This window comes from Arvicanthis niloticus, chromosome 10 (assembly GCF_011762505.2).
Source record: "Arvicanthis niloticus isolate mArvNil1 chromosome 10, mArvNil1.pat.X, whole genome shotgun sequence".
NCBI classification, from domain to species: Eukaryota; Metazoa; Chordata; class Mammalia; order Rodentia; family Muridae; genus Arvicanthis; species Arvicanthis niloticus.
In genome coordinates, this window is record NC_047667.1 from 66155305 (window position 1) to 66182598 (window position 27294).

Consider the following 27294-nt stretch of genomic DNA (forward strand, 5'->3'; position numbering starts at 1 on the left):
ATCTGTTGACACGAGCATTGATCAATCTCCTCCACCCTCCCTGTTTGTCAATGTAAATTTATTGTCACTTTAGAGACAGACAAATGATCAAAGGAATCTGTTTTCAAAGCCTTAATAGGTAGAAAATTCTTTCAAAAATGTTGGTAGTATTAGTCTGATTTCAAATTTCATTTAATTTGAAAGAGGGAAAATAGAAACAAGTGAGAAAAAGGAAAATGTGTCTTTCTCTCAAGTGCACTGGATTTATAAAACTGTAATGTGTTAGCTTGAAAGTAAGAAGGAATCTGAAATAAATGAACTCCGAATTAACTACATTCAAAGTGTCACAGAGAGAGAGAGGGAGAAAGAGAGAGAGAGAGAGAGAGAGAGAGAGAGAGAGAGAGAGAGAGAGACAGAGACAGAGAGACAAAAACAGACAGAAAGGGGGTGGAGAAGGAGGAGGAAGAAAAGCAAGAGGAAGAGGAGGAGGAGAGAGAAGACAATGACAACAACAACAGTCACGATGACATATATTTAAGTGGAGTTGCAGAGATGCATTGGTAAGAGCACTTAATGTGCTAACATAAGGTGGTAAGTACAAATTCCCATGATTCGCATAAAAGGCTGTATGTGCCCACATGTGCATCTGCAACCCCAGTGCTTCATGGGCAGAGGCAGGTTTGCTTGAGCTTGCTGACTACAGCATAGCTTGCCATTCAGTTAAAGACTCTGGCCCAAAGGAATATGGTAGAGAGTTACAGAGAAAGGAGCCTGAGGTCCACTTCTGACTTCCACAAGTGTGCGTACAGCACCATTCCCACATACACACACAAAGAAACAAAAGGAAATGAACCAGAGTGGACAAAACTTTACTCTGCCATGGTGAGCCCTCCCTTCCTCCTGGTCTAGCATTACCTTCTGGGTGGACTTCTGGGCAGACATTTTCTGCTAGTTGTACAGGACATCACCAATTGATTTCTAATAATGGAAGATTTAATATTTGCAGAGGTAAAAACAGTCCATCATTCTGTTATGTAACCATTATTTTGGTCTCAAATCCAGAAAAGGACTCATACACTACAACCCTGCAGACTTTGTGAATACTGGTGCAAAATACTCAATGAAATACCACTCATTTCTAAAAAATTAAAGCAAAACTGAAGGGCTCCTGCTTCCTGATTTCCAAACATATTTAGAGGCTACAGAAGCAAACAGTGCGGTGCTGGAGTGAAGACAACCACACACACTAATGGAATACGATGGCGGGTTGAAGACAACCACACACACTAATGGAATACGATGGCTGGTTGAAGACAACCACACACACTAATGGAATACGATGGCGGGTTCAGAAATCAGCCCTCACACACAGTCAAATAATTTTTGAGAAGTGTACAAATATTATTCAATGGGAAAATAAATGTTTTCTTTTTTAATTTTTTTATTGGATATTTTATTTATTTACATTTCAAACGTCACCACCTTTCCCCATTTCCCCTTCCTAGAACCCCCGATCCCATCCCCCTCCTCCTTTTTGCTTTTATACCATTTTAATTACATGCATGTATTAAGGTCAGTTCTAGGTTGAGGGTCTAGCAATACAATAGTTGTCAAGGGACAAGCAAGACAATAAACACAAGTAGTCAAAGAACAAGCAAGACATTAAACACAATCACATGAACACTCCTGTGATCACTGTTTCTAAGGGCTTATCAGGATGACCAATGTATCTGAGCCTACTTCCCTGTCCTAGCCAAAGGTCATTTTCAGGTCGGAAGCCTACTTCCTTGTTCTAGCCTAAAATTTAGATTCATGTCTGAAATTTCTTTGTTCTAGCCAAATATTTAGATTCCTACCGGAAATTATTTCTTTGGTTGAGCCTAATGTCCAATTCCTGCCTGAAGCCTACTTCCTTGTCCTTGGCCAATATCATATTCCTGCCAAGCAGCCCATTTCCTTGTCCTTGGCCCATGTCAGATTCTTGCCAAGAAGCCCCAAAGGCTCTCCCCTCTTTTTTTTTTTTTTTTTTTTTTTTTCATTAACAAGACTGAGCCTGTCTTAGGTTATTCTGACAAAAATGCCTTCCTTACCTGTCATGGAATATGCATTATCCAAAGCAATGTACTTTTGTCTTAGGTTGGTAAGGCTCTGTGCAGAATCTTACCCATCCTTGGCTTGCCAGCCTGTTATTTTAAAAACTCAGACCATGGGTAATTTTATCTGCAGTATCTACCGTATCAACACTCAGCAGAACAGGCAGCATTCTTGCAATTCATAAGCTCCCTATGTATTGTTAAAACATTCAAAGAGGTGTAAGAATTATGCCAAATACACTGCAAGTATCTTTAAACTTCTTCCTAATTATAATGACTACCATTGTAAATTTTAGAACTAACATGAATCCAATGGAATTTGGCATGACACTCAAGATGGCTCCTTATTCTTAAATTCTGAACCTCCTTCCAAATATTTGAATAGGATAAAGAGCATCAATCCATTCTTCCAAATGCCTATCTAAATCTTCTTGTGTATTCAACACATTAGTAACATTTTTGCTAAATGATTAACAAAAGTAGCTGTCTTAACTTTTTGTGTCACAGCAATGTTAGCAAGAGATAAAGTTGGTGCAGGATGGGGATTTCAAACAGGTGGTAGCACATGTGTTAAGGCTCTTTTAATTGTCAAGTTAAAAATACTTTTGTTTCTTCTACAGTATTTAATGTAAGTTGCATGGATTGTACACCTTCTAATTGTGTTTGTGTTTTGAAATCTGGCATGTCAGTTATAGAGGTCTATCAACCAGCTTTTGTTTTAGTGCCCTGAGTATCACAGAACCTTGGTATTCTAAAAATAGTTTGCAAGTACTGGAAGAAATGACTCAGGCTTTAAGCAGAAGCAAGAGGGTAGTGGGGTTGATTATTGTTGGTATAACAGCTTTAATTACATTAATTGCTAGCATCACTGCTTCTGAAAATGAATGTTTCCACATGGTGCTAGAAAACCATACATCTTTGTGTGTATCATATAATACCATATGAAAAAGCTAACTGAAAATAGGTTATGTCCTAACCATAAGACCTAAAACTATTAAATTCTTAGACAAAAAGAGAGGTAAAGAACACAAATAGACATATCTCCAAAGAAGATATGTGAGTAACCAATAGGCATAAGGAAAGATGTTTAAATTCTCAGTCACCTTTAGAAAAATTCAAATTAAACTACTCATGAAATACTACTTCACACCCACCAGGACAGCTATTACCACACAAGCAAAATAAAAAATAGTGGTGAGGTTGTAGAGAAACTGAAACCTTTTGCACAGTGGTGGAGGGCATGTAAAATGGTTAAGCCACCATAGAAAACAGCATAGTAGTTCCTCAAAATATTAAAAGACAGAATTACTATATTATCCACCAATTTCCCTTGTGGGTATACTCAAAAACAATAAAGTACAAGGTCTCTCTAATAGATATTTATATTCTTATACTCATAGCGGTGTTAGTCATAACCACTAAATGTAAACGCAACTGAAGTATCTACCCACAGATGAATGGATAAGCAAAATGTGGCACATTAATCCAACAGAATGTTACTGAGCCAGAAGGAAATTCTACAAGAGAAATAAGCTAGTCACAAAAGGTGAAACAGTGTGCATTTCCATCTGTGTGAAACACCTGGGGCAGACAGTAGGATGGTACTTTCCAGGAAATGAGGGAGGGGCAATGGGAGCAGCAGGTGAAATGTTACAGGGAAGAGTTCTGGGGAGGAATGCTGATGAGAACAGTGTGAATTTAACCACTGAGCTGAACCCCCAAAACACTTAGACAAACAAAGTTTGTGCCATGTACTTCTTATTACAATACCCAAATTAGAGGGGCGAAAAATGAAGTTTGACATATGTTACAACATGGTTGAACCAGGAAGAACATCCTGTGTGAAAAATAACAGAAGTACCTACAGCACTCAGATTCAAATACACAGAGGGTATAATACAGGTTAGCCATCAGGGCTGAGGAGGGGAGAATGGAGAGCTATGGTTTTGGTTTTTTTTGTTTTTTGTTTTTTGTTTGTTTGTTTGGTTGGTTGGTTGTTTTTTTTTTTTTTTTTTTTTTTTGGTTTTTTGAGACAGGGTTTCTCTGTGTAGTCCTGGCTGTCCTAGAACTCACTCTGTAGACCAGGCTGGCCTCGAACTCCTGCCTCTGCCTCCCAAGTGCTGGGATTAAAGGCATGCGCCACCACTGCCCGGCTGAGAGCTATGTTTTAATGGTGCAGTTTCACTTTCTGATGGTGAAATGGTCCTGGAGAGGCAGAGATGATGCTGTGTGCCAGTGTGAACAGTATTTAACATGCTGAACTTCACACTGAAAAACAAAAGGCTGGAGAGAGCTTGCTGGTTAAGAGCGTATGCTTCTCTGCAATAGGACCTGAGTTTGATTCCCAGCATCCATGTGAGACTTCAGTCATTGGAAACTCCAGTTCCATGGATCTGACCACTCCTTCTAGCTTCCAAGGACACTGCACACATGTGGTGTACACAAGTGGGCAGACACTCATACATATGAAATAAAAATAAATAAGTCTTTCTTTTTCAAAAAGGTTAAAGTGATAAGTTTTAGATTATATAAATTTTACTACAAGAAAAATAAATAAAAAAGCTTTACATAGAATTCTACACTGTTGGAAACAACCAATCTCATTACATAAAAAGATCTCCAAAACAGTAAAAATGCAGTAAAAAGAAATTTGAAGACTTTAAATTGGTCATTTTTGTTTTTTCTGTTTTTCAAGACGGTTTTTCTGTGTAGCTCTGGCTGTCTTGGAACTTGTTCTGTAGACAAGGCTGACCTCAAACTCGGAGATCTGCCTGCCTCTGCATCTAGAGGCATGCTGGAGTTAAATGTGTATGCCATCATGTCTGGCTAAATTAGTCTATTCTTTAACAACAACAATAAAAAACCAACCTGAACAAAATACAGAAGATAAATATTCCTGAACAAAAGCCTGAAGTCAAATGTTTATAAGAAATCTAAATAAACACTGTAATAAATGTCCCTTTAAGTATTCTAAATTTATTTATTTTTAATTATTTAACTTTAATTTATTTTTAATTATTTATGTTGGCGGGGTCATTTCTGGGTACTAACAGGGCATTGAGCTACATTCTCAGCCCTTTAAACATATTTTACTTTAAAGATTTCTGGGAAACACAGATATATTTATTTTACATATCTTCACAAAAATTATAGTAATTAATAAAACAATATGAAACTTCAAATGCATGCAGAAAATATGAGTTTATTTCTTTTAAGTTTTAAATTATTTCAAACACAAAATTAATTATAAAATTAATACGTTTTTATTTATTTATTGTGTGTGGTGGTGGGGTGCATGTGTCACAGAATGCCTGTGATTGTCAGAGAACAAGTGGCAAGAGTCAGTTCTCTCTACTGTGAGGATCCTGGCATTAAACTTAGGGCAGCAGGCACCTTTAACCACTGAGCCAACTGACCAACCTCCAAAATAAACATTGAAGAGGAATAAAACACTATGCTTTAGTGGTCCTAATTTTAAGACATTAAATTTAACTGCATGAAGCTCTTGATGTATCAATAAAGGAAAAAGAATGACAGATCTGTATCTGTGTTTATGTACCTAACACATACTCAGGCTGGGAATTGTCTTCAACAGTATTTTAAAGAATCTGTTCCCCAAGACAATATGTAAGCTTATTAATAAAACTTTTTATAATGTATGGGTATGGATTACTAATCTCAATGGTGAACTAAGAATGAAAAGTCATAAATTTTCTTTAAAAAGTAGAATTCTGCTGTTCAATATAAAAATGGGAAGTATTAATTAGCCTGAGTAGATCTCCAGGTATTGGTTCATATCACTAAATAATCAGACATCCAAAAACTGGATTTGAATCTGATCCTTCTAAAATTAAGGCAGATGGATTATAAAATGTTTTTAGCTTTAAGAACATAGAAAAAAGTAAATCTGGAAACAAAATGAATTTTATAAATGGTTTTAATGTTTATTTTTTATAGAAAATTTTGTGTTGTCTCTATCCCTAGTTGAATCCTCCCCTGCTCTATAATTGACCACTGCAGTGTATGTTAGAACAAACCCCTCCTCCCCAATACACACAATAAAGAAGAACTACAGTCAGTCAAGGGCTGGAGAGAGAAGGGTCACTACACTACAAACCTTTCCCCTGCTTCTCTTTCAAGCCAGTGAGTAACAACAGGCAGGCAGGGGTGCTTGCTTACCACCATGTTTCTCCCCTTAGGAGCACACATTCTGACTTACTGCTCTAACCTGTAAGTGCTTCCTCTAAAAGTACAACTTCTGTTAGAAAGGGGGTTTGCTTGAATTCTCACCATGCTGAGTGTCCCCCACTCCTTAAAATTCTCTTCCTTGGATGATTATGTACTTTTTCTGGAGCTTCTTGGTCTCTTCTACTGTCTTTTCTGCTGCTTTGTGTGACATTTTCTACTTACACACTCTGTATTCCTTCGTCAGTTTAATTCACTTTTGTGATTTCTAAGCATATGTATACTGGAAGCATCTTGATGTAAGTCTGCTCGGCACTGCAAGCTCAATTACCATATTCAGTTGCTCAAACGTCACTTGTCACAGAAATCACAATTCCTACCCCCTACTTCCAACAAAAAGTAGAACCCTCCCCAGATTCCACATTCACAGCAATGACCCCACATTCTCCCTCACACGTAATAAATAACATGGTATTTTCTGGTGCTTTCTTCTCTTTTCCTGATGTTCAAAGTACACTATGGTTCTAAATCCAGCAAATCCCACTTCTATACTCTGATCCTCTAAATTCCTATTACCACTATAATTATTCAGGTTTGCCCATTTTCTATAGACAGATCTCAAGTCTCTTTTCATTGCTTTTTCTTATAGTCTTCCTGTTATTAACCTCCTACTCATGCCTGCTCAAGGCAAAGCCTTCAGTGAGTTCTCTCTGGCTACCAAATTGGGTAGACTCCCTCCCCACTGGTGCCTCTGATTTCCTTACAAACTACACATACCTCAGTGTTTGAGACAAAGCCTTCTCTTTGCCCCTGAAATATTTCCTCCATATGTATCTTACATCTTGTGGGTGCATCTGTCCTATCACTGCCTGTCTCCAAACTTACAGCAGTTGCTAAGATGAATGCAAGTACAAAAGCCACCAAAGTTACACCTTGCTCCTCACTAGGAGGAGGCTACTGGACAGTCTGAAATAAAAGGATCGCAAAGGGCAATCAAGTATAAGACAAGTAAAGAAAATAAATAAAAGATCCTAAATTCCATCTGAAGAATGGAAGAATCCCAGGCCACAGACTTGAGCTCAGGCTCGCTCAAGGCTCATGCCATATGTTACCTTCAGTATTTTCATTACTTTTCCTCTTTGGCAATGCTGACTGGCCATGTACCTGTCTATCAATTGATAGGCACAACAACTCAACCAGGTTAATAATATCCACGTTTTAGACACAATGAAACATTATACCTCTCAGGTTTTCATGGCTAATAGATGACAAGATATGGCAAGAATGTCAGCCAGGATCAGATTCACAACCAATCATCGGCTGCTCTATTGTTAATGTGCAAATGTGCATATAAATTACAGGCTGGCTTTATTGGCTTACATTATTTAGTTCCCTCTGTAGGCATACATACTGTGTGTACTACTACAAAGATGTTGTTTTCCAGTGGAGCCCATGTCTAATATTTCTTTTATTTCTTCCCTTGTATTTCTAATAAACCTTCTATGTGGTAAAAATGCAATAATTGGTTCATTCATTGTTATAGCCATATACTAATAAATAATAAATGGATAGACAGCTCTTTAATTAGCTTGAAGCCAAACACAAATATAGATCATTTTTTCCTTTGACTTCTTAAAAGTGGGGGTTTAATACTTAAACCATCAATAGAAGAGGCCCTAAAAGACAAATCTCAACTACAATATCAAAGCTCACTGGGTGTTTATCTGTAATGAAACTGATGCCTCTCAGATTGTTCTCTTGTGGTTATAAAGCCAATATAAAACTATGAGAAGCCATTCTATCAGACAAGTAATGTGTTTAAATGTGAAAATAGATAAGCTTTAATTAATGGCAAAACCTTTTATCTTTATGTTTTGGAAAGATGTGAAAGTGAGTGGACTTGTATCTTCTGCAAAGGATTTTGTTCTAACGTCCATGTCAGCAAATAAAGTGATACCACTTAGTAACAAAATACTTGAAGTTACGGAACCCCTTGGAAATCCAATCAAATTGCTTTTAAAACACAGTATAATAGTGCCCTACCCTCAAGAAGTACAATGCATGGAAGAGAGCACTATGTAACTGTTCGTGTACTAAACCCCCTGGCTGATGGTGGAGACCATACTCTGAGTCACACTCAGAGCCTGCTGGCTGCTGTAACAGGGATGTTAGCAACAGCCTGCACCTGAGGAACAGCACATTCACACCCCTCTCTCATTCAACGTCAGCACTGTACACTGTGAGTGAGAATTCCAGTACCACACTGAGTCTACCGTTTAGTCTTTTCATTTGGGGTGTTTTGGAGCTGATTCTCATCATGAACTCAAAATCTTTATTTGGATTGCACTCAGAACTCTGTGCTATCCCTTTCGATGTGCAACCATAGATACCTAGAATTTCAAGCATAAATCATCTAACATAATAAGTGTCAGTGCTCTTACCGTCCTCCATGGATGCCTCGGTGCTGTACCCGTCGTACTCTGCAGACAGGGGGCTATACTTCTGCCTTGTTTCCCAGGCATAGCTCTTTTGTCTAGAATCTACCAATGGCCACCTGGAATTGTGTGTTCTGGATAAGGCCTCGTGATATTTACCCAGCGCTTCATCTTCACTTTCAGAGGATGAACCAGGCTCATCTCTGTCCATGTAGGAATTATCTATTTGGGTAACAGTAATAGGAAATTATAATTTTAATATACTTACATGTGGCAAATTAGTTAAAAAAATTAGTGTTATTACATATATGCACATACACACACAAACACAAGCACAAATGAAAATGTGTGTGTGCACACATACACACAGAATGAAACTAATTAGAAACAATCTTTAAAATTGCTGAAATTCTTGATTATCTCTTAAACTGAATTAAAGTATACTGTAACATTAGTGTATATGTATGTATATAATGTCCCAAAATTTCAGCTTTAGAAAATAAATATTTCATGTAAGTAAATCAATCGTTATATTTTTATGTATTAATAGGAAACATCACAATGTATATTCTAATTATATAAATAATCTTAGTCACCAGGGTTTGTAACCTTTTTAGGTACTAATGAAATCATAGTTGCCATACTGTACAAGTTTATAAAGTACTTACTATATACAAATAAAATTATAAATGCTGTTATTACTTATGAACTAGAGTAAAACAATTAATGTTATAAGACAGATTTCTGGTTTTCCTTTGGCCCATCTCTTCAGAACTAGCAATGCTTTGTACTAACAGGGAGACAGAGAAGGGAAGACGCAGGCACACTGGGATTGATTCATACAAGATTTCTACAGAGCAAACTCAACATCCAAACATCAACAAGAAGTCCAACATCAAACTGTGTGGTCTTTGAAAGTTCCATTTCTAGGAACTTGCCAAGTCCATTTCAAATTACTGAATATAGATATACATTTTTAATTATGTTGCTAGCAAAAGAAAACAAGATATATAACTAACATGCCTATCACTGTGCCTTGCTTAGGCAAGTAATGGCACATCCATTCAACATACATACTAGGACTGTATAGCTTTTAAGATGAGTGGCTGAGCTTCCAATCCACAAAGAAGGAGAAAAGCTGCAAGTATATTTTTATTTGATAGATATTATACATATTTCAGCATGCACTCTATACACATATAGTATACACACACACATATAGAGAGAAAATATACATCAAATTTCTAACACTACCATTGAAAAGTTAAATTACTAGAAAAAATTTTCTTAATTATAAACTAAATTTTAAGCAGTATAAAGTTTATATTCTCTAAGAAGCAGTAGAGCAGTTAAGCGTTCATTACTCATGTCTGAACACATACCACCCAACCTCTCCAATCTGCCAGCCACACTCATAGTATATAGAGCTATATGTAGCTGGTGGTTAATCTAGAGCAATGTAGATAACCCGATTTTACCATCATCAAGAGTCTAACTAGACAATGCTATGATAACAAGACCACACTCTTCTGACACCCAGCTCAGAATGTGAATGTCTTGTGAAGTACCAGAGTGAGGCCTACAGGTAGCAGGTACATTGTGAGCTCCTCATGGAGGTCACCCTCCATGCAACCTCCCTGTAGCCAAACTTCTTTTATTCCAGAATGTCTTACACATAAAATCAGAGAAACTCTTCTTTCTTTCTTAATCCTGAATCTCTCATGTGAAAATCTACTACACTGATACTAGGAATCCAACAATACAACTACATGAAATGTTAACCTATGGGCCAAACACTTGCAATTTCTTCATGGGACTAATTAAGGTTAAAGTATTTGACTCTTCTTTGGGATACTTGAGAGCTTTTGGTTTCTTGACATACCAGAGTGCTCCTCAATAAAAATGAGGCAAACTAAACAGAAAATCTTTCAGTGCTACTGTAGGTGCATTTATTCCTGGTAGCCATATGATGAGTCATATAGCAGAACTGAAGTCTTCCATGATTTTCATACTTACTCACATTTTGATATCTTATGAGAATCTATGTTTATATAAAAGCTACAGGTGTATATTTTATAAGCAAAAGCCAGTATTTGGGGGTTTCTGATCAGATCAGCAATAAGGAAGTGAGGAGGAAATTCTGGAAGCAATTATCAGCAGTGCACACTGCAATGATGTTTTCAAAACTGTCACAAATACTGTAGCTAAACACGATAAATACTCAGAATCTTAAGTCTGTGGAAAGAAGTCATAAATAATAATGTATTACTCGTTTATAGTCATTATGAACTATAGCATTCTCATGAACATTTTAAAATATAGCTAAAGTATGAATAAAGACATAGCCAGAAGCACAGTTTAACAATATAGGAGCTATTAGTTTTAAGAAAAATATATAATTTTTTACATAGAATCTCATTGGGGTAGACTTAAAGAACAATGTTGTATAACCAACTCAGATCTTAGTTATAAAAGTAAGACAAAAGTTGAAGTATGTGAGTATCACAGCAAATTTGTTCAAATTAAAGTATGCATGGAATTTATGGCATTAAAATAAATTGTTATTAAAATTAGGAAAAGAAAGGTATAATCTCAGTAAGTGGAGGCTCAAAGCCAGCCTTTGCAATATAATGAGTTTCAGGCTAACTGGGCTGGAACTGCACAGTGCAACTCTACTCGCAAGAACATGAAAAAGAAAAAGAAACATCAGATATTGTAGGGATCACAGGCAATACTTGGAGGTATAAAATAACACAAAGTATCTTAAAATGACTGAAAAAATCTAAATGTCTCTAAACATATCTCCTAGTAAGAAGATCCAAGAAAATTTTAAATTAGATATATAGACATGAAAAGAAAAGTTGAGAAATTTAGATGTTTTTCTAGTTTAAAAAAAAAAAAGAGAAAATTTAATCACTCAAACCAATATTAGGAGACCTCACCTTTTTCTGGTAATACCTTAGAGTATTTGCCAACTTTACTCTTTGTTGTTCCTCTTTTAGTGGAATTAGCTTCGTTTTCCTTTGCTTTCATGTCTCCTTTCACTTTGTGGTATTTTGTTGGATTTATTTTTTCCTTAATTTTCCTGGGAAACATGTTTTTACAATTTGTTGATGGAGCTGAACATGTGTCTTCCTTCACAATGGATTTTTGTGCCCTGTATCTGTTGTTTCTCGTGGTATCTTCTGGAGAACATTCATTTCCTTTGACTCCATCATATTGATTATGTTTTTTAGCCTTTTCTAAATGACCAGAATGCTCTAAATCATTAAGATGTTTATTTTCAGTGATGTTCCCCAATTTCTCTTGCTCTCTTCCCACAGGTACACGCTGCAGTCTAGCTTTAGAGTTGTCTGTGACCACACACTTCTGCACAGAGAGAACGTTCCGTCCACTGGTGCTCAGATTCCCTTTCACTTCTTGATAACTTACCTTGTTTAAATGATTTTTATCATTCCCAGAGCTTCCTACTCCAGATATTTCACATTTGTCAGTCTGTCCCAGTTCGTGGCAAGTGGGTGCAAGCCTCATTTTCTGCTTGACATCTGATATCCCATCACTCACGAGGCCTTTCAAAGCAGCAGCACCGGCCTCAGCAGTTTCTTGGTATTCTGAGGTGGCCCACTGCCCATCATGAACATACATCCCCCGTTCATATATTCCTTGTTCTTGTTTTTGTGGAGTTGAAGTGTTGCAGCAGCTTACTTGCTTTGCCTTATGATCTAAATCAGACCGTGTTTTCTGACAAGCAGTATTTTTGGAGGTCTCCCGCAATACTGTGTTTTGGGCTTTAGAAGACTCTGCAGCCTCTTCTGCTGTGCAGCTTCCCTCCTCTGGGCAAAAGCCATGCATCATACTTGCTACCTGTCCGGCGACTGAATCAGTTATGGCATAGCTGACTTCCCCAACTGCAGTGCTCAAATCTTCTACAGCACTACTGATTGTGTCTACCAGAGAGGACACCGAAGGCAGATTCTGCTGAAAACTTTTGAAAAATGCCATTTTCCAGTTCCTTTTGCCTAAAAGGTGCAATAATGGAATTTCCTCTTCTCAAAATATCAACTACTTTGATATGTGAATTTAACATTTACTTAAATGTTGCTATCATTAGCATGATAGAAGTATTTCACACTGTCTTTTAATCTTTCTGTAAACGCAATATGCATTGGAAGAAATACGTTGAAGTAAAGACTCCTCCGGAAAAATAAAACTCAAATCACTTGGTTTAAGTGCAATGACATCTTTTCCCACTCCATAGCTATCAAAACAGCAGCAAGACATTATTTTTCCCTCAAATACTATTGGGTATTTAGTCTATACCTGAAAGAAGAAGTATAGAAACGATTTTTATTACGTACTTTAGTTTATTTGCTAAGAGTCAGCACAAGGGAATAAACCTATTAGTGGACTACCAATATTTCAACTTACAAACTGTACTTAGAGGAAAATATCTAAACAGTTTTGCAAGGTAGTAAGAACTGGGAGAAAACAGGTAAGCACTTGCTGAACGGCATTTCCGGAACACTGTTGTGGGCACATTTAACATTATTTGCTGTATGGTAGCTTTATATGGAGAATCCCACTTTTACTTTAACAAGTAAGAGGACAATAGGATGTTTCTGAGATCTAGAGGTCACACTACTAGCACAGTGGTAACAAGGGGTTGTTTAATGTCCCACTCTCCCTTGCTTACAAGTGCAAACTGAGGTTTCCCACAGGTGAGACAGACCTAACAGGAAAGCAGACACCAGAATCAAGCTGACTCCTACTGTGCTTGTGCTAATGGACCTATATGAAATGTACATGACAATGTCAATCTTCTCTACAAACTTTTTTTTGGTGTGAAAAAAAAAGTAAGCTGATTAAGTTAATTTTCTCAATTTACTAGCTAATATGGTAATTACATAGTTAGTATGCAATTATTGTATTTTGTTATATAATATACAGCTAATATGTAACTTTATGATTAATATAGAAACTTATATATTAGCAGACATAACCTACATCAACAAAAGCTCTTTGAAGTGTAAAGACATAAAAGAAAATCTAGGGAAGCTGAGCTAGAGAATTACAGAAAACTGATAGGGGATTAGGGAGAGGGAGGGAGGTAGGAAGGGAGGAATGAAGAGAGAGGGAGAGAGAGTGTGGGAAGGAAGGGAGAGACCAAGGCAGAGACTGATAATCAAGCAGATCATTCACACAAATGAATAACACACACGGCTGGCGTGAACATGAGAAACAGACAACCAGGTCAGAACCATATAAGGCAGCATAGTTTCTAACACAGAAATCAAACTGTAATTTGGTAATTACCAGATCTTTATAAATGAAGGGATACAATCTTTTAAGTTATCAGAAGAGAAAAGCATTCTCCAGCATCTGTACATAGAAAAGTATGGCTCCTCTGCTCTCATTCTTCAAAACTCCTAAATCAACACCTTGGTTTACCATTCTCAGCTTCCTCCACTATCATTTATATTGGAGAGTATTTGAAAGAGCAAATGAAAAGCTCTTGCAATAACATTTTTAAAAGCTTCTCTAAAAATAGGAAAAAGCAGCATTACAGTCCTCAAGCTCTCTAAGATCTACTAACACTAGAGTACAATCACCATGTGGTCCTGGGGTACAGCATGGTGTGGAAAAACACCTCCCAGCTACAATCATCCTTCAGCTGAGGATGAAAAGATGCGTTTAAAAAAAAAAAAAAAAAAGACTGAGTGTCATCGAAGCCTGATGAGGATACTGGGAAAGCTCTCCATGTGCACAATGGACCAGGCTTTGTTTCTTAATGCATAATCTACTCCTAGCACAAGCTCAAAAAACATGCCTTATAAATGAAAACCATTATTTTTTGCAGTAATAGGCAACTACCTCTATGTAGTGGCTTAACAATCTATAGGCAACAGGAGACTTGAACATAATTACTTAACAGACACTTCAGTTTTACAAAGTAGGGATTCAAATCCTAAGCTTATCACGTACCAAAGTAGGCCTTCTTACAGACTTATTAAAACAAGGAATAGTACAGACAAATAAGTGGTGATGATACTTACACATTTTATCTTGTGAATTCGTCCTTGTATTGTATCCTGAACCAAGATCTGGAAACCCTCCAACATTTTCAAAACAGAACTTCTTATTAATATAGAGAAAAAGGAGCAGCATCAAGACAATAAACACCCCAACCGCTGACAAAAATCCAACTGCCTCTGGAGAGACTAGAGAAAAGAAAGTCACAGCTGTCAGCATCTGTTTTCTCCAAGCTGAGAACAAGAAGGAATTTCCCAATATATGCTAGACAGTTTGCTATCTAATGTCAACTACTTTTAAAATGTCATAATTTAAAATAGTTTGTAAGAAACCCTACAAAGTGTAAAGATATATTTTCAATATATTCAATAGCATTCATTGAAAATTTTTCAAAATGTTTCTAAATAAGTATACTGAAATAATTTTAAAATAAAAAAAGTCTAAAACATAAGCAGCTAATTTATTTTAAATCCATGAAGAATATTATAAAAATGTTGGCACAGAATTAGAAAAAAATTGAAAAATATTTTTCATGCATAAAAATTGCTAAATTCATGAAAGCATGTACTATTATTATCTCTCAAAGCTTTTCTGGACCTTCTTATTAATCTGGCATTAAAGTTCCAGACCCTCTTTCCTATATACGCCAGTCAAATAGGTCTATCTGCTCTTGAAATGAACACACAGGCTTGGGTTTTGCTCTTCCTCTTCCTTTTGTCTGACATGCCCAACACATCTCTCATATCATTTGACTCATACAATAAAATCTCTGAACTATCAGCCATACACCAAGCAAGTGTTCTATACACAGTTCCTGGCTTTGCACACATATAATGCAGACAGTTAGAACAGAGCATAATACTGACTAGGACTGGAAAAGTACAGGATCACATGAACTGTAAGATCCTGCACTGAAGGGTCAAATGTGCTTTTTTGAAAGCTACAGCTTCTGTGACTACATTTTATGAACTAACAGGACTTAAACAAGTTAATATTAATCCAAGATAAAGCAAAGATCATGTGAATCCTAAAACTAGGACATGTTATATTCTAGGAGCAACATGAGACTTTAGCATGATGACCTATCAGACTAAAAAGAATTTGGTCTCAAGAGATACATGATACCACCCAGGGAGACTTGGACTCCCAGCTCCTGCAATCTCCCTGTCCTTTCTCATCTCCATTGCCTGGCACTATACCAGTCATCTGGAGTTAAACAAAGGCCATGTTTTTGCATGAGTAGATGGATCTTAAACATCAAACATCTCCTGTGAAGTATGGCCTACTTCCCCCTCCACTGCTCAAGCAGCACAGACCATGTAATCTCCCCCAAGATTCTTTAAGCAGAACTCATTTGTTAAAAACCAGGTCACTACCTGGTGAGTGATTAGTGCTTTTATCTGTTAGCTTTTCATTATTCATGACAGGTAGGCATACCATAAGTAGAGCAGAGTATGACATTACAGTCTACTCAAACTTGGGTCAGCAGTGTTGAAGCAGATGAAGCACAAGTAGCACTATTAAGGAGGGGCAGTAAGAACGGAGGAGCTGGCAACAAGATATGTCCATGGATCTTGTGATTAACTCAGTTTTCACAAAGATCGAATGATCATCCCCATCATAAACTGATCTGCAGGACATGAACCACACAACCAGCAAGAATCCAAAGCTGCTAGAAGCTGTGCTTTTCCAGTGCTCACATTGTCTCTCCTGCCTTCTCAAATCCTCTTCAGCTTTTTCCTATCCCCTGCACCCAACTTACTCTTATATTACTTTTATCTTCCTCCTTCCTTTGTAAATTTATAAATTTAACTTCGTGAGAAATTCAACTCAAAACCAGTAAGCATAGTAAAAGGCAGTGAACTCTATCAGAGACAGGAATGTAAACCCCTGGGGTGGAAAGAAGAACCACCCTCTTGGGTTAAAAGAAGAATTTAGAAAGAAGATGCACTTGAGTGTAGGTTAAAAGACTAATAAAGACTCTATGAACAGAAAAGGGCAGATGGACTAGCATGGTCAAAGATGTAACAACCCCAAACCACTGAAGAGTAACAGTAACAGCTGTTGTAGTTACGTCTGTCCTCCATGTACCTAACAGCATCAGGTGGCTGAGAATAAGTATGTGTGTGAATAAACAAATGAATAGAGAGCATGTGTTCTAAAAAAATCAAGAATATATTGTAAGAATCAATAGTAAAGAAAAAAGTAAGTTCAAACTGTCAATCTTTGATATTGCCTTAAACATTTTGAACTTAGGGAACAATAGGGTTACAACAAGCATGTCTTGAAATTTTACACTGGTTAAAATGAAGAAAAACAGAATAAGATAGGCACTGAATAGCTGCAAGATTATGATGAACTCTCAATGGAGCAGTAGCAGCGGTGGCAGAGAGAAGGGATGAATTCTAATTTTTGTTCGAAGAATGTAAGCAAGCAATGACTCAAAATCAACAGGATGTAGAAGACAAGGAGAAGCTGAGGGTAATTCTAATTCCAAACTGAATAGTCAGGTAGACAGAAGTGCCATTAGCCAACATGAAAAGTGTGAGAGGAAAGGCATTTGTTTTACAGCATGAGGAGAAGAGGCATGTGGAGAAAGAAAGTTTAGAGAACATACTGGTTGAAGTTTTGCTGTGATATGTTAGAAATGTCAACAGAATGGAGAACAAGCATGTTGCTTTTCTTGTGAAAGTAAGATTAGTTATAAAAAAAAAAAACCTGGGGCTTTCCCCATTTGTTCCTCTTACTCCACTTTAAAACCTTCATTCACAAAGTAAAGCTAAGCCAAAAACTCAGATGTTAAGCTTTCTTAATGGTTACTCTATTCACTGCAAATTTACTGATAAATACATGTTGTATCTTTGGACAAATTTAAAAAAAACAACAAGAACAAACAAGAAAATAATTTTCTCCACTAGGAAAAGGAAAAATAGGCCTGCTACAAATACACTGCTCATACAACCTTAATTTTAATCTATCACTTGATAAAATGCCCAGTTTCCAACACAGAAAATACATAGCTATAATTTAAAGAAGAAATATGGTAATAGAAAAGTAAGTGACATTTCCTAATAGCAAATATTATAAATCTTTAGATCTCTATTTCCATCTTTACATCAAGATCAAAATGTTTATTATTCCAAATAATCAATAGTTCTGAGTATGTAAACATTTGCTAAATCTCATCTATGCATAAAATCGCAATAGAAGATGCATTGAAATCAGACTACAGACATGAACATTGTACACAATTCATTAAAAAAAATTATACTTAGACTTCACTATTGATATTTTTCATTCAATATAAGATTGGAATTGCCCCCTAAAATCTTATACTATGAATCTGCTTAAAAACATTCTGAATATTTCTAAGGACATAGTTAATTAATAAATGCATAGACCTATCCTTTTCAAGGCTTCTAGATAATTCATCAAAGGCAAGAAAACCTATTAAAAATGCTTGATGGGGGCTAGGGAGGGCTCAGCAGTTAAGAGCAGTGGCTCTTCTGCACCCACCTGATGGCTCACAATATTCTGTAACTCCAGTTCCACAGGATCCAATACCTTCTTCTGGCCTTCATGAGCGCTACATGCATGTGGTTCATAGGCATGCATATAGGTAAACTCCATTAGCATAAAATAAGATTAAATAATCAAAAATATCTTAAATTCCTGCTGCAGAACTGGAGAATGCAAGCATGAAGAGCTGAGTTCAATCTCCAACACCCACATAAAAGGCTGGACATGCAGTTCATACTTGTAATCCCAGTGCTGGCAAGGTAGAAACAGAGCGTCCCTGGAATATGTTGGTTGTTCTACCTAGGCAAATCAGGGAAGTGCAGGTTTAGTGACAGACCCTGCTTCAAAGAACAAGGTGGATGTCTCCTGAACAATCAATGACATCAAATGCTGACATCTGGCCATGCACATGGAGAGAGAGACACACACACAGAGACAGAGACAGAGACAGAGACAGAGACACACAGAGAGAGACACACAGAGACTGTTTTTTAAATGCCTAGTGTCTCCTAAGGAAAACCTTCAAAATCTCTATTGAAATCACACAGTCAACAATCCATACATGTCAGATTTATATATTTGAAGAAATAAATTTACTGGTTTTAGTCAGTAAATAAAAATTCACAAGTATACCATTTTCCCATAATTCAAAGTTTCAATATTTTAAAGTGCCAAACAATAAAGCCAAACACACTATGAACAATATTAGCAATAAGTCAACACCATTTAGCAGAAACTGTTTCACTAGTATTGTCTCCCTTAATCCTCAATAATCACATCTGACAGGAATCACTACTGAGATCCCAAAACAGTCGAAGATTTTGAGCTCTATGATGGTTTATATGCTTGGCCCAGGGAGTGGCACTATTAGGAGGTGTGGCCTTGTTGTAGTTAGTGTGTCACTGTGGGTGTGGGCTTAAGACCCTCACCCTAGCTGCCTGGAAGTCAGTCTTCTCCTAGCAGCCTTCAGATGAAGATGTTGAACTCTCAGCTCTGCCTGCACCATACCAGCCTGGATCCTGCCATGCTCTTACCTTGACAATAATGGACTGAACCTCTGAACGTGTGAGCCAGCCCCAATTAAATGATGTCTATATAAGACTTGCCTTGGTCGTGGTGTCTGTTCACAGCAGTAAAACCCTAAGTAAGACAAGATCTTAATATTAACAGGCCTAGATTTGAGTTTAATCAGGCACTGAGAATCCTGATTCCAAACTCTTAGCCCAGCAGTTTTCAATCTGTCGGTTGCAACCCCTTTGTGGGTCAAATGATCCTTTCACCAGGGTTATCTAAGACCATTGGAAAGCAGAGATATTCACATCATGATTCACAACAGTAACAAAATTACAGTTATGAAGGAGCAACAAAAATAATTTTATGGTTGGGGGTCTCACCACAACATGAGGAGCTGTATTAAAGGGTCACAATGTTAGGAAGGTTGAGAACCACTGTTTAACCAGAAGTCTCTTTGCTTGACATTACCAGGTATGAGGTGTGGCCTGTTGCTATGTATTGCAATGCTAAATTCTGTACCCAAAGGTCTAGGCCTAGAAGTGAATGCTCACATTTATAAGCTGTTGTTGTGCAAACCTTGTTCCTTGATTTAAAACCATTGGTTAACTGAAATTGGCTACAGCTGATTACTGGAGAGAGTAGAGATAGGTGGATTTTGAGTTACCTGGCTCAGGATGAGGAAAGACCACAAGGAGAGAAAGGAAAGTGGAGAGAGGAGAAATCGCCATAGGATAAGAATCTTAAAATCAAGGCTATGAAAGCTGATCAACTGGAGTTAAGAGCAGCATAGATGGTACATAGTAAGTAATAAATTGGGGTTATCGATAGGAAAGTAGATTCTAATAGCATAGAGGGTAAATATCTGCCCAGGTTTAGTGCTGATAAAAGCTTATTTATAAATTAAAGGTTTGTGTTTGTTATCTGGGAATGGAATAATCAAAAGTGGGGTTGAAGCCCTGATTGAGATTAAGTATATTCTACAACAAAAAACAAATTTTAAACTAAAGATATTCTATCAAGGAGGAAGTTTGATCATCATGGTACTTCGACAAAGACTATAACTCACTGAGCTATCTGCAAAATAAATATTACAAAGTACAATGATTCCGCATGAGAAAACCCCAGAGAACCAACTTTGTCCGAGTTTTCATTACATATACTAAACTCCCTTAGACAATTATCATTATATTTAGAAACAAATACTTATAAAACAAATAGAAAAAGCAAACTTTAAATAAATGCCACTTTTTGTCAGTTTTTAAGTTGCAGTAATAGTGTTAAGAGTAATGTTATTTCTAGAGATAATTTCATCAAAAAAAAGTTGAAACTTGTCTATGACAGTAGAAAAAAAGGCAAATCGTTTTGACTGAGGAATACTTAATTGTTGTACTATACTAGGCCACAAATGGACATTTTCTAGGTAATTTCTAAAAAGAAAACTAAAATTGACATATAAACAATTAAGAATAAGGAAACTGACTGCTACACAAACGTTTCCAGTTTTCACTCATTTGTCATCATCATCATTCTCTGCTTTATATAAAAGCAAGATTCTAATGCTACAGACAAATCTTAAAATTATTACAAAATACATTATTCACTTAGACAAAGAATAAGTATGATTTATAGTTCTTTCAAAACAGGATTAATAGCAAAACTTACAGTCCAGTCTGCATGGCAGGATGTGGATGTGACTTGTCCACTGAGTGTGGAACCTGAGATCAACTCTGCACCGTCATGTATGCTTTAATAATTCATTTCATAGATGCCATTCTATCTCCTGACCAAAATGTCAGCTGAATAAAAATCCAACTTTCACTAAAAAAATTGTTTTCAATATATGTCTAAAGCCTTTTACTATATTTTAATCATTTCTCCATATATAAAACATAAAACAAACAGTTATGGGGACACCAAGAAATAATTTAGAGCTAGTAAAGATTAATCTGATGAGCTTGAATTACCTTTGTAACATCTCAGTTACACAGATTATATGTCCCTTGAAATGTTTGTATTATTATACAAATGATGCCAGACTGGAAAGATGATGTACAGTCAACAAAATGAACAAAATGTGTAGATAACAACTATGGATTTTATATTTATTCAAAAACTGCAAGCACTAGAAAGAATATTATTGATTATATAATCTATTACAAACAACTAAGGACAAGAGAGGCCCAAAGAGAAGGCCAAAGGGGCATTCATTCCTTGTGAACTCTAAAATGTCAGAAAAAACAATATGCCCCCCTGCCAAAAACAAATCCCTGGACAGTGGATCAGCAGGAGCCACTCAATACATTTCGCATGTCAAACTGTCAGAAGACCGAGCTATACATTTCATACAAGTACAGTGAAATAAATTGAAATTTCAAGTCAACAAACTATTCGATTTAACCTTAGAAATTTCATAACAAAATACTCAAATTAATCTTGGAAACAAAACCAGGAACATTAGTTATAGCCAGATACTAAGATTCAGATTTAATAATATGTAGTATACTAGTAACAATCTATATAAACAAAACTATTATACAAACTCTATCCAATGTTCTCTGGGAGAAATCTTCCTTCAAGAATAGCCAAGGTTGCAAAACTGACTCCAGTGAAGTCTAGACTAAGACCACCTACCCTCCAACAGTCTCCCCACAGGAAAGTGCATCTCTCTTGTGAACAAATTAGGGCTAACTGCACCAGTGCTTTTCACTGTCAGTGGATAAATTATTTAAATGACATCACAGAGCACCTTCCAAGGCCTCAGCTCTCAGTTTTCCCATTGCGGTTGTTCAACATTTACAATTATGTCTCCACAGCTGATCCTCTATACACTAAAGGCAACCATATTTTAATTTTAAGGAAAACCTTTTCAAAAGAGACGCAATCTTCCAATCCAGAAGCAGACTCTTGTCCAACAAGCACTGACAAGCATGCTAAGAGGAGTGATCAGTAAGAGGAGTGGTCAGTGCAAAGCACGCTGTCCTGGTCCTTAAGGCTGTAACTATGTCACTACAGCACTCAGGGCTTTATCAGAGCAATACTGCACATTCAGAATAACCTGGAAGCAAGTCAGCATTAACCACACCACATGCCCGAAGAAAAAAGACAATCGGTGGCTCAGTGGGCTTCAAAGAAATAGAATTTGGTGGAATATTATGACAGAGATCTCATTAGTATCCATTGCCACTGAGATGTAGACAGGTGTTATGCAATTTAACTAGCATGGAAGTTTTATGTATTTTTAGTTAAAATAAAATGGGAGTGGGCTACAGCTCAGTGGTAAAGTACATGCTTAATATGCACTAGGCCCGAGTTGGATCCCTGGCACCAAAACCAAGCAAGGAAATAATGTCATGTTATGAGCAACTACCTTCCTGCTACCATGGGGAAAGGTGTTTTCTGTTGGTTTGAACCTCTGTCAAGTACTAACTATATACTAATATATCAAAAAAATAAAACTCACCCAGAGCAAGAGAAAACTGTAGACAATGTATATGATATTAAACAAAGACTTAGCAAAGAAAGGACTGGGTAACTATTCTGACTTCTTAGAAGAAGTAACTGCTAAACTATTGTGATGGTTTGAATATGCTTGGCCGAGGGAATGGCATTCTTTGGAGGTGTGGCCTTGTTGGAGTAGGTATGGCCTTGTTGGAGTAGGTGTGTCACTGTAGGTGTGGGCTTTAATACCCTCATCCTAACTGCCTGGAAGCCAGTATTCTGCTAGCAGCCTTCAGATGAAGATGTAGAACTCTCAGCTCCTCCTGCACCATGCCTGCCTGGATGCTGCCATGTTCCCACCCTGATGATAATGGACTGAACCTCTGAACCCATAAGTAAATGCTGTCCTTATAAGAGTTGTCTTGGTCATGGTGTCTGTTCACAGCAGTAAAACCCTAACTAAGACAACTATGAAAATGTAGAATCTAAAAATATGGAGAATCTAAAATAAGAAAGAGTAAGAAAGCAAAGAAAAAGCAAAAAATATATATAGTAACAAGGTGATAGGGACTCACTAAGAGAAGAATAAGCAGAGTCAGGGGCAGAGAAGATAACACTGAGGGGGCCTGGGGACAATGGAAGTGGTCAAGTCTCTGTGGTGTAAATATGACTAGGAGTGGATGCAGGCTGCTGAGAGGCAGTGTGAAGACACTGTAGGAAATGAGGATAGAAACAACAGGTTCTTTCTGGGCCTCCCTTCCAGGCTCCCTCATATACCAACTGCTCAATGCAGACTGTGTCCAACACTCATCTTTAAATGTTCCTTCTACCTGGTTTTCATTAGTGCTTCTGTTTCCAGTGGTAAAAACTACAACTTCTGATCATTGGCATTGTATCACAATCATCTAGCAAAACATGTACTGTTTATTCTACAAGTGCATAAAAAGGCAACCATGCAAGTAATACTTTACCAAGTGATCTTCCCATAAGAAGTCGTGCTGATAGTCAAATAAATAAAATATGAATTGTGAGATATTATATGGACCCTTTAAAGCAAAACAAAATAGCTTTGAGGGGGGACAGGACCCTGAAGAAATGGCTTAGCAGTTAAGTCTGTTCTTTCAGAGGACATAAGTTCAATTCCCAGTACCCAAATGGCAACTCACAACAATCTATAAATACAGTATGAGGGATCCAACATCCTCTTTTGACCTTCTCACGTACCAGGCATACAAGTATAGCACAGACATATACAGACACAAAATAGACATGGCAGCTGTGTGGAAAATTATTACTCCAGGTGATCAGATACAACTTTCCAATTATATACAAAAAGATGTGCAATCAAAGAACAATCTTTATGTCTCACTGTAAAGATAATTAATTTTATCTTTGAAAGGCAGTTATCTAAACAAGGAAACACACATTATGTCTATTTTGAATAAATCTTAGAATGTCCTCAAACTTTCCATTTCATCAGTTAACTTGGAGATAGGAACTAGGTTGGAAATGAAGACCTGGAAGACTAACACAACACCAGGCTTCATTAGTCAAGGCTTCTGGGAAGTCTTGGGCATGCACCAGAATCAGTGCATTGTGCCTATACCAATATCTCTGGGCTATCATGCTTGGTCTTATTGGAGACCAGATCTAAAGCCAGAAACTATAGAATCAGTCTCTTTCTCTAAGTAGACATTGTTCTTCTGGCTTTGCATGTTGAGTCAGGAAATAGCAAACAGATATCTGAATGAATTAAAATAGACAGAGTATTAGATTCAATGGCTTAGTACACAAACTCAGTGGCTCCTATTTAACTTTACAGAAAGTGACTCTACAGAGCTATGATATTTAATACCTGTACCAAGAGCCTGAAGGAGGAAACTGAGAATATGCTCCTTAATTTTATATAAAATCATATGAATGATTTATATAACTCATATAACTTGAGGTTATACTACCTGACCACTACCCAAACACTGACAGACATTAATAAAAATGCTGGCTCAATAAAGTAAGTCTGAACAAACCTTAAAAAAATACATAATGAAAGTCAAATAGGATCAAAAATATACTGTTGCTAATAGGTAATGAAAATTAAAATTAGAGCAATAATAAATTCCTATCTCAAAATAAAACTGAGAAAATAAAAAAGTTCAGAGAGCAATAATAACATATAGAACACACATAAAAGGTACTAAACTAAAGATGAATTTACTCTACACTGCAGAAGAAATGGCAAAAGTGTTCAATTTTAGTTTGCACCAATCAGTAAGGTTCTTAGTATAGAATGGTCAAATGAGAAAAATATGATCTGCCATCCAAAAGCTTTACTGCAGAACTATTTAACTGAAGAGTTTAAAAGGAGAAACATGAACTTAAAAAAGAAAGGTCAAGATCCAATTTCAAGCAAATTCCAAACTGATAAATTACTGTAATGACCACATTTATAAAGTACAAATTCACAAAGAAATTTTGAGCATTTTCAAAACTGGAAAATACAATCATCAAAACTACACAAAACTTCTAGACTCAATAACTTACCATAATTAAAAAGCAAGGAATAGATGTGAATATAATGAGAAACAAATCAAACAGCAGAAGAAAAAGAGAAAAGGCATTTGTTGATTAAACCATTAATAATTTTAAAAAGTATTACAAATTAGCCAGATCCAGAGTCTATCTATCCCAATGAATTTCTATACAGTTGGAATAGCCATTCTGAAGGTGTGGAGCTTGACACTGAATTTTACACTTACACTACTGAAAAATTTTTATACATTTATCTACGACCAAAGATTAACCACCAATGACAGAGTTATAACTAGAAAACAATCAGCTTTATATTTTCTTGTAGGAGGAGCTAAGGTGGGAGGAGTAGGGAGAGGAAGAGGAAAAGGAAGAGGAGAAGCTAGAGAGGTCAGAGATGTAGGAGGTTGAAGAGCCACGCAGGTATGGAGAGCAGTTGTGGGTAACAACTTATATTTAGGTTAGCTAATTGGGAGACAACTCTAATTGTATGGGCATATAGTTATTGAGCATTACTAAACATATAAAGCCTTTGATTAATATTTAAGCATTAGAGTCTCATTTTCCTACTGGGCCCACGTGGATGGCGGGATGGTCTGGGCACAGCCCAGCCTTGTGGAGACAGCATGGAAGATTGGCAAAACCATCTCCCACACTGGCGTCTCGTGGGTGGCAGGGCTGGTGTTTCTGGATGGCCGTTTCTAGCTGCATCACACACATGGCCTCTGGCAGTGGAACATGGCGGCTGAGCTAGGCAGAGCCGCCGCAGCTTAGACAGTGGGCTTGACTAGTGGCCGTTTTAAATAATTACTTCAACATTTTCTTTCATAATTCATGTCTACTATCTGCATTCAGTCCTTCCTTATCCCCAAATATTTGATCTTTCTTGTTCTCTTTTCTACATGTTACACTGTACCCGCATGCATATTTTCTTACATGTATACATATATTATTAGCTAAATTTTGCTTATGTGAGATCATATGCAGGTTTTTTCCTCCTGAGCTTAAACATACAGATGAAAACATTCATTCATAGTCAGCATATCCAAGGCCAACCTGTGCTACAGGAGACCCTACTTCAGAAAAATAAAAACAAGCAAAGAACAGATTTAAGAACTGCCAAGTGTCCCAAAGGTCTGTAATCTACTAGGTGATGGAGAAAGGATGATCTAGAATTCAAGGTCATCCTTGGCCACAAAGCAAGTTCACAGCCAAACTGTGCTACACAGACCTAAAACAAAAGTGCTGAGAAGCCAGGGGAAGGAAACATTTGGCAAGAATAATTATAGTTGAACAGCCTGCCTTATTGTTAAGATTGCAGTGTTTCTTCTGAGCACCTGTGAATAGAACTGCTAGTTATAACCCTAATGCAGCTTTGCACTGTCCTTGTCCTTACTCACCAACTAGAACTTTGTCATAATGACTCCCAATGATGTCTACAGAGACAGTGAAGCCACTACAGTTTGCTACATGTGCAGCCAGGTTGCATCCTATTCCTTTCCCCAAATAAAAACTGTTTAACTGGAGATTCAGCTTTATTTTTTACTTTAACAAGTAGGCAGTTGGCCACCCTGTCTCCCTACACTTTTTAGAACTGGGCTAACAGAGAGAGGAATGTAGGAGTACAGTATGATGGGAATTCTGGGGAAAGTTTAGTATGCAAACCCTTTCACAATTAAAGCAAGGGGGTCAGTGCTCCTAAAATGCATTACTAAGTAGAAATGGCTTTCCTTTCTGTCCAGGATGCACACACCCTCTACAAACAGCAGTGGTACCATCTAGCAAGAGCTAACCTCTTTTGGTCTCAACTCTTTTTCTTGAGAGTTCTTTGTAGGTTCTAGGAGGAAAGTACAGCTATTCATGTACCCTTGACGGAAAAGTGGTCCACCTCTATCAGGCAATGCTGTCTTCTCAACCAAGCACACAGCTTCAGAAGAAATACGCATAAAGTGGAGACGGAAGAACACACCTGCCTAACAAGTCAAATCAACTGAATCAACCTGGGGTCATCAAAAGGATGACAAGTGTGGTAGATAAGTAGCATTAATATCCACTCCTCCAGATCTTAGTATGCA

At 37.0% G+C, this 27294-nt stretch overlaps 1 protein-coding gene across 4 annotated transcripts in view; it reads right to left on the reverse strand.

Moving 5' to 3' along the window:
* The window catches only part of Syt14 (synaptotagmin 14), a 137574-nt gene that overhangs the window by 76128 nt on the left and 34152 nt on the right, over window positions 1-27294 (reverse strand). For 2 of the 4 annotated variants that reach the window (XM_076941639.1, XM_076941638.1), the window contains exons 1-3: window positions 14746-14879; window positions 11635-13012; window positions 8699-8914 (exon numbers count right to left, since the gene is read on the reverse strand). In XM_076941639.1, the coding sequence (XP_076797754.1) occupies window positions 8699-8914; window positions 11635-12694 (1276 nt within the window). In that variant the 5' untranslated portion in view covers window positions 12695-13012; window positions 14746-14879. Of the gene's footprint in view, window positions 1-8698; window positions 8915-11634; window positions 13013-14745; window positions 14911-27294 lie in introns of those variants that run through there. The other 2 variants (XM_076941640.1, XM_076941641.1) reach the window with 1 other exon arrangement.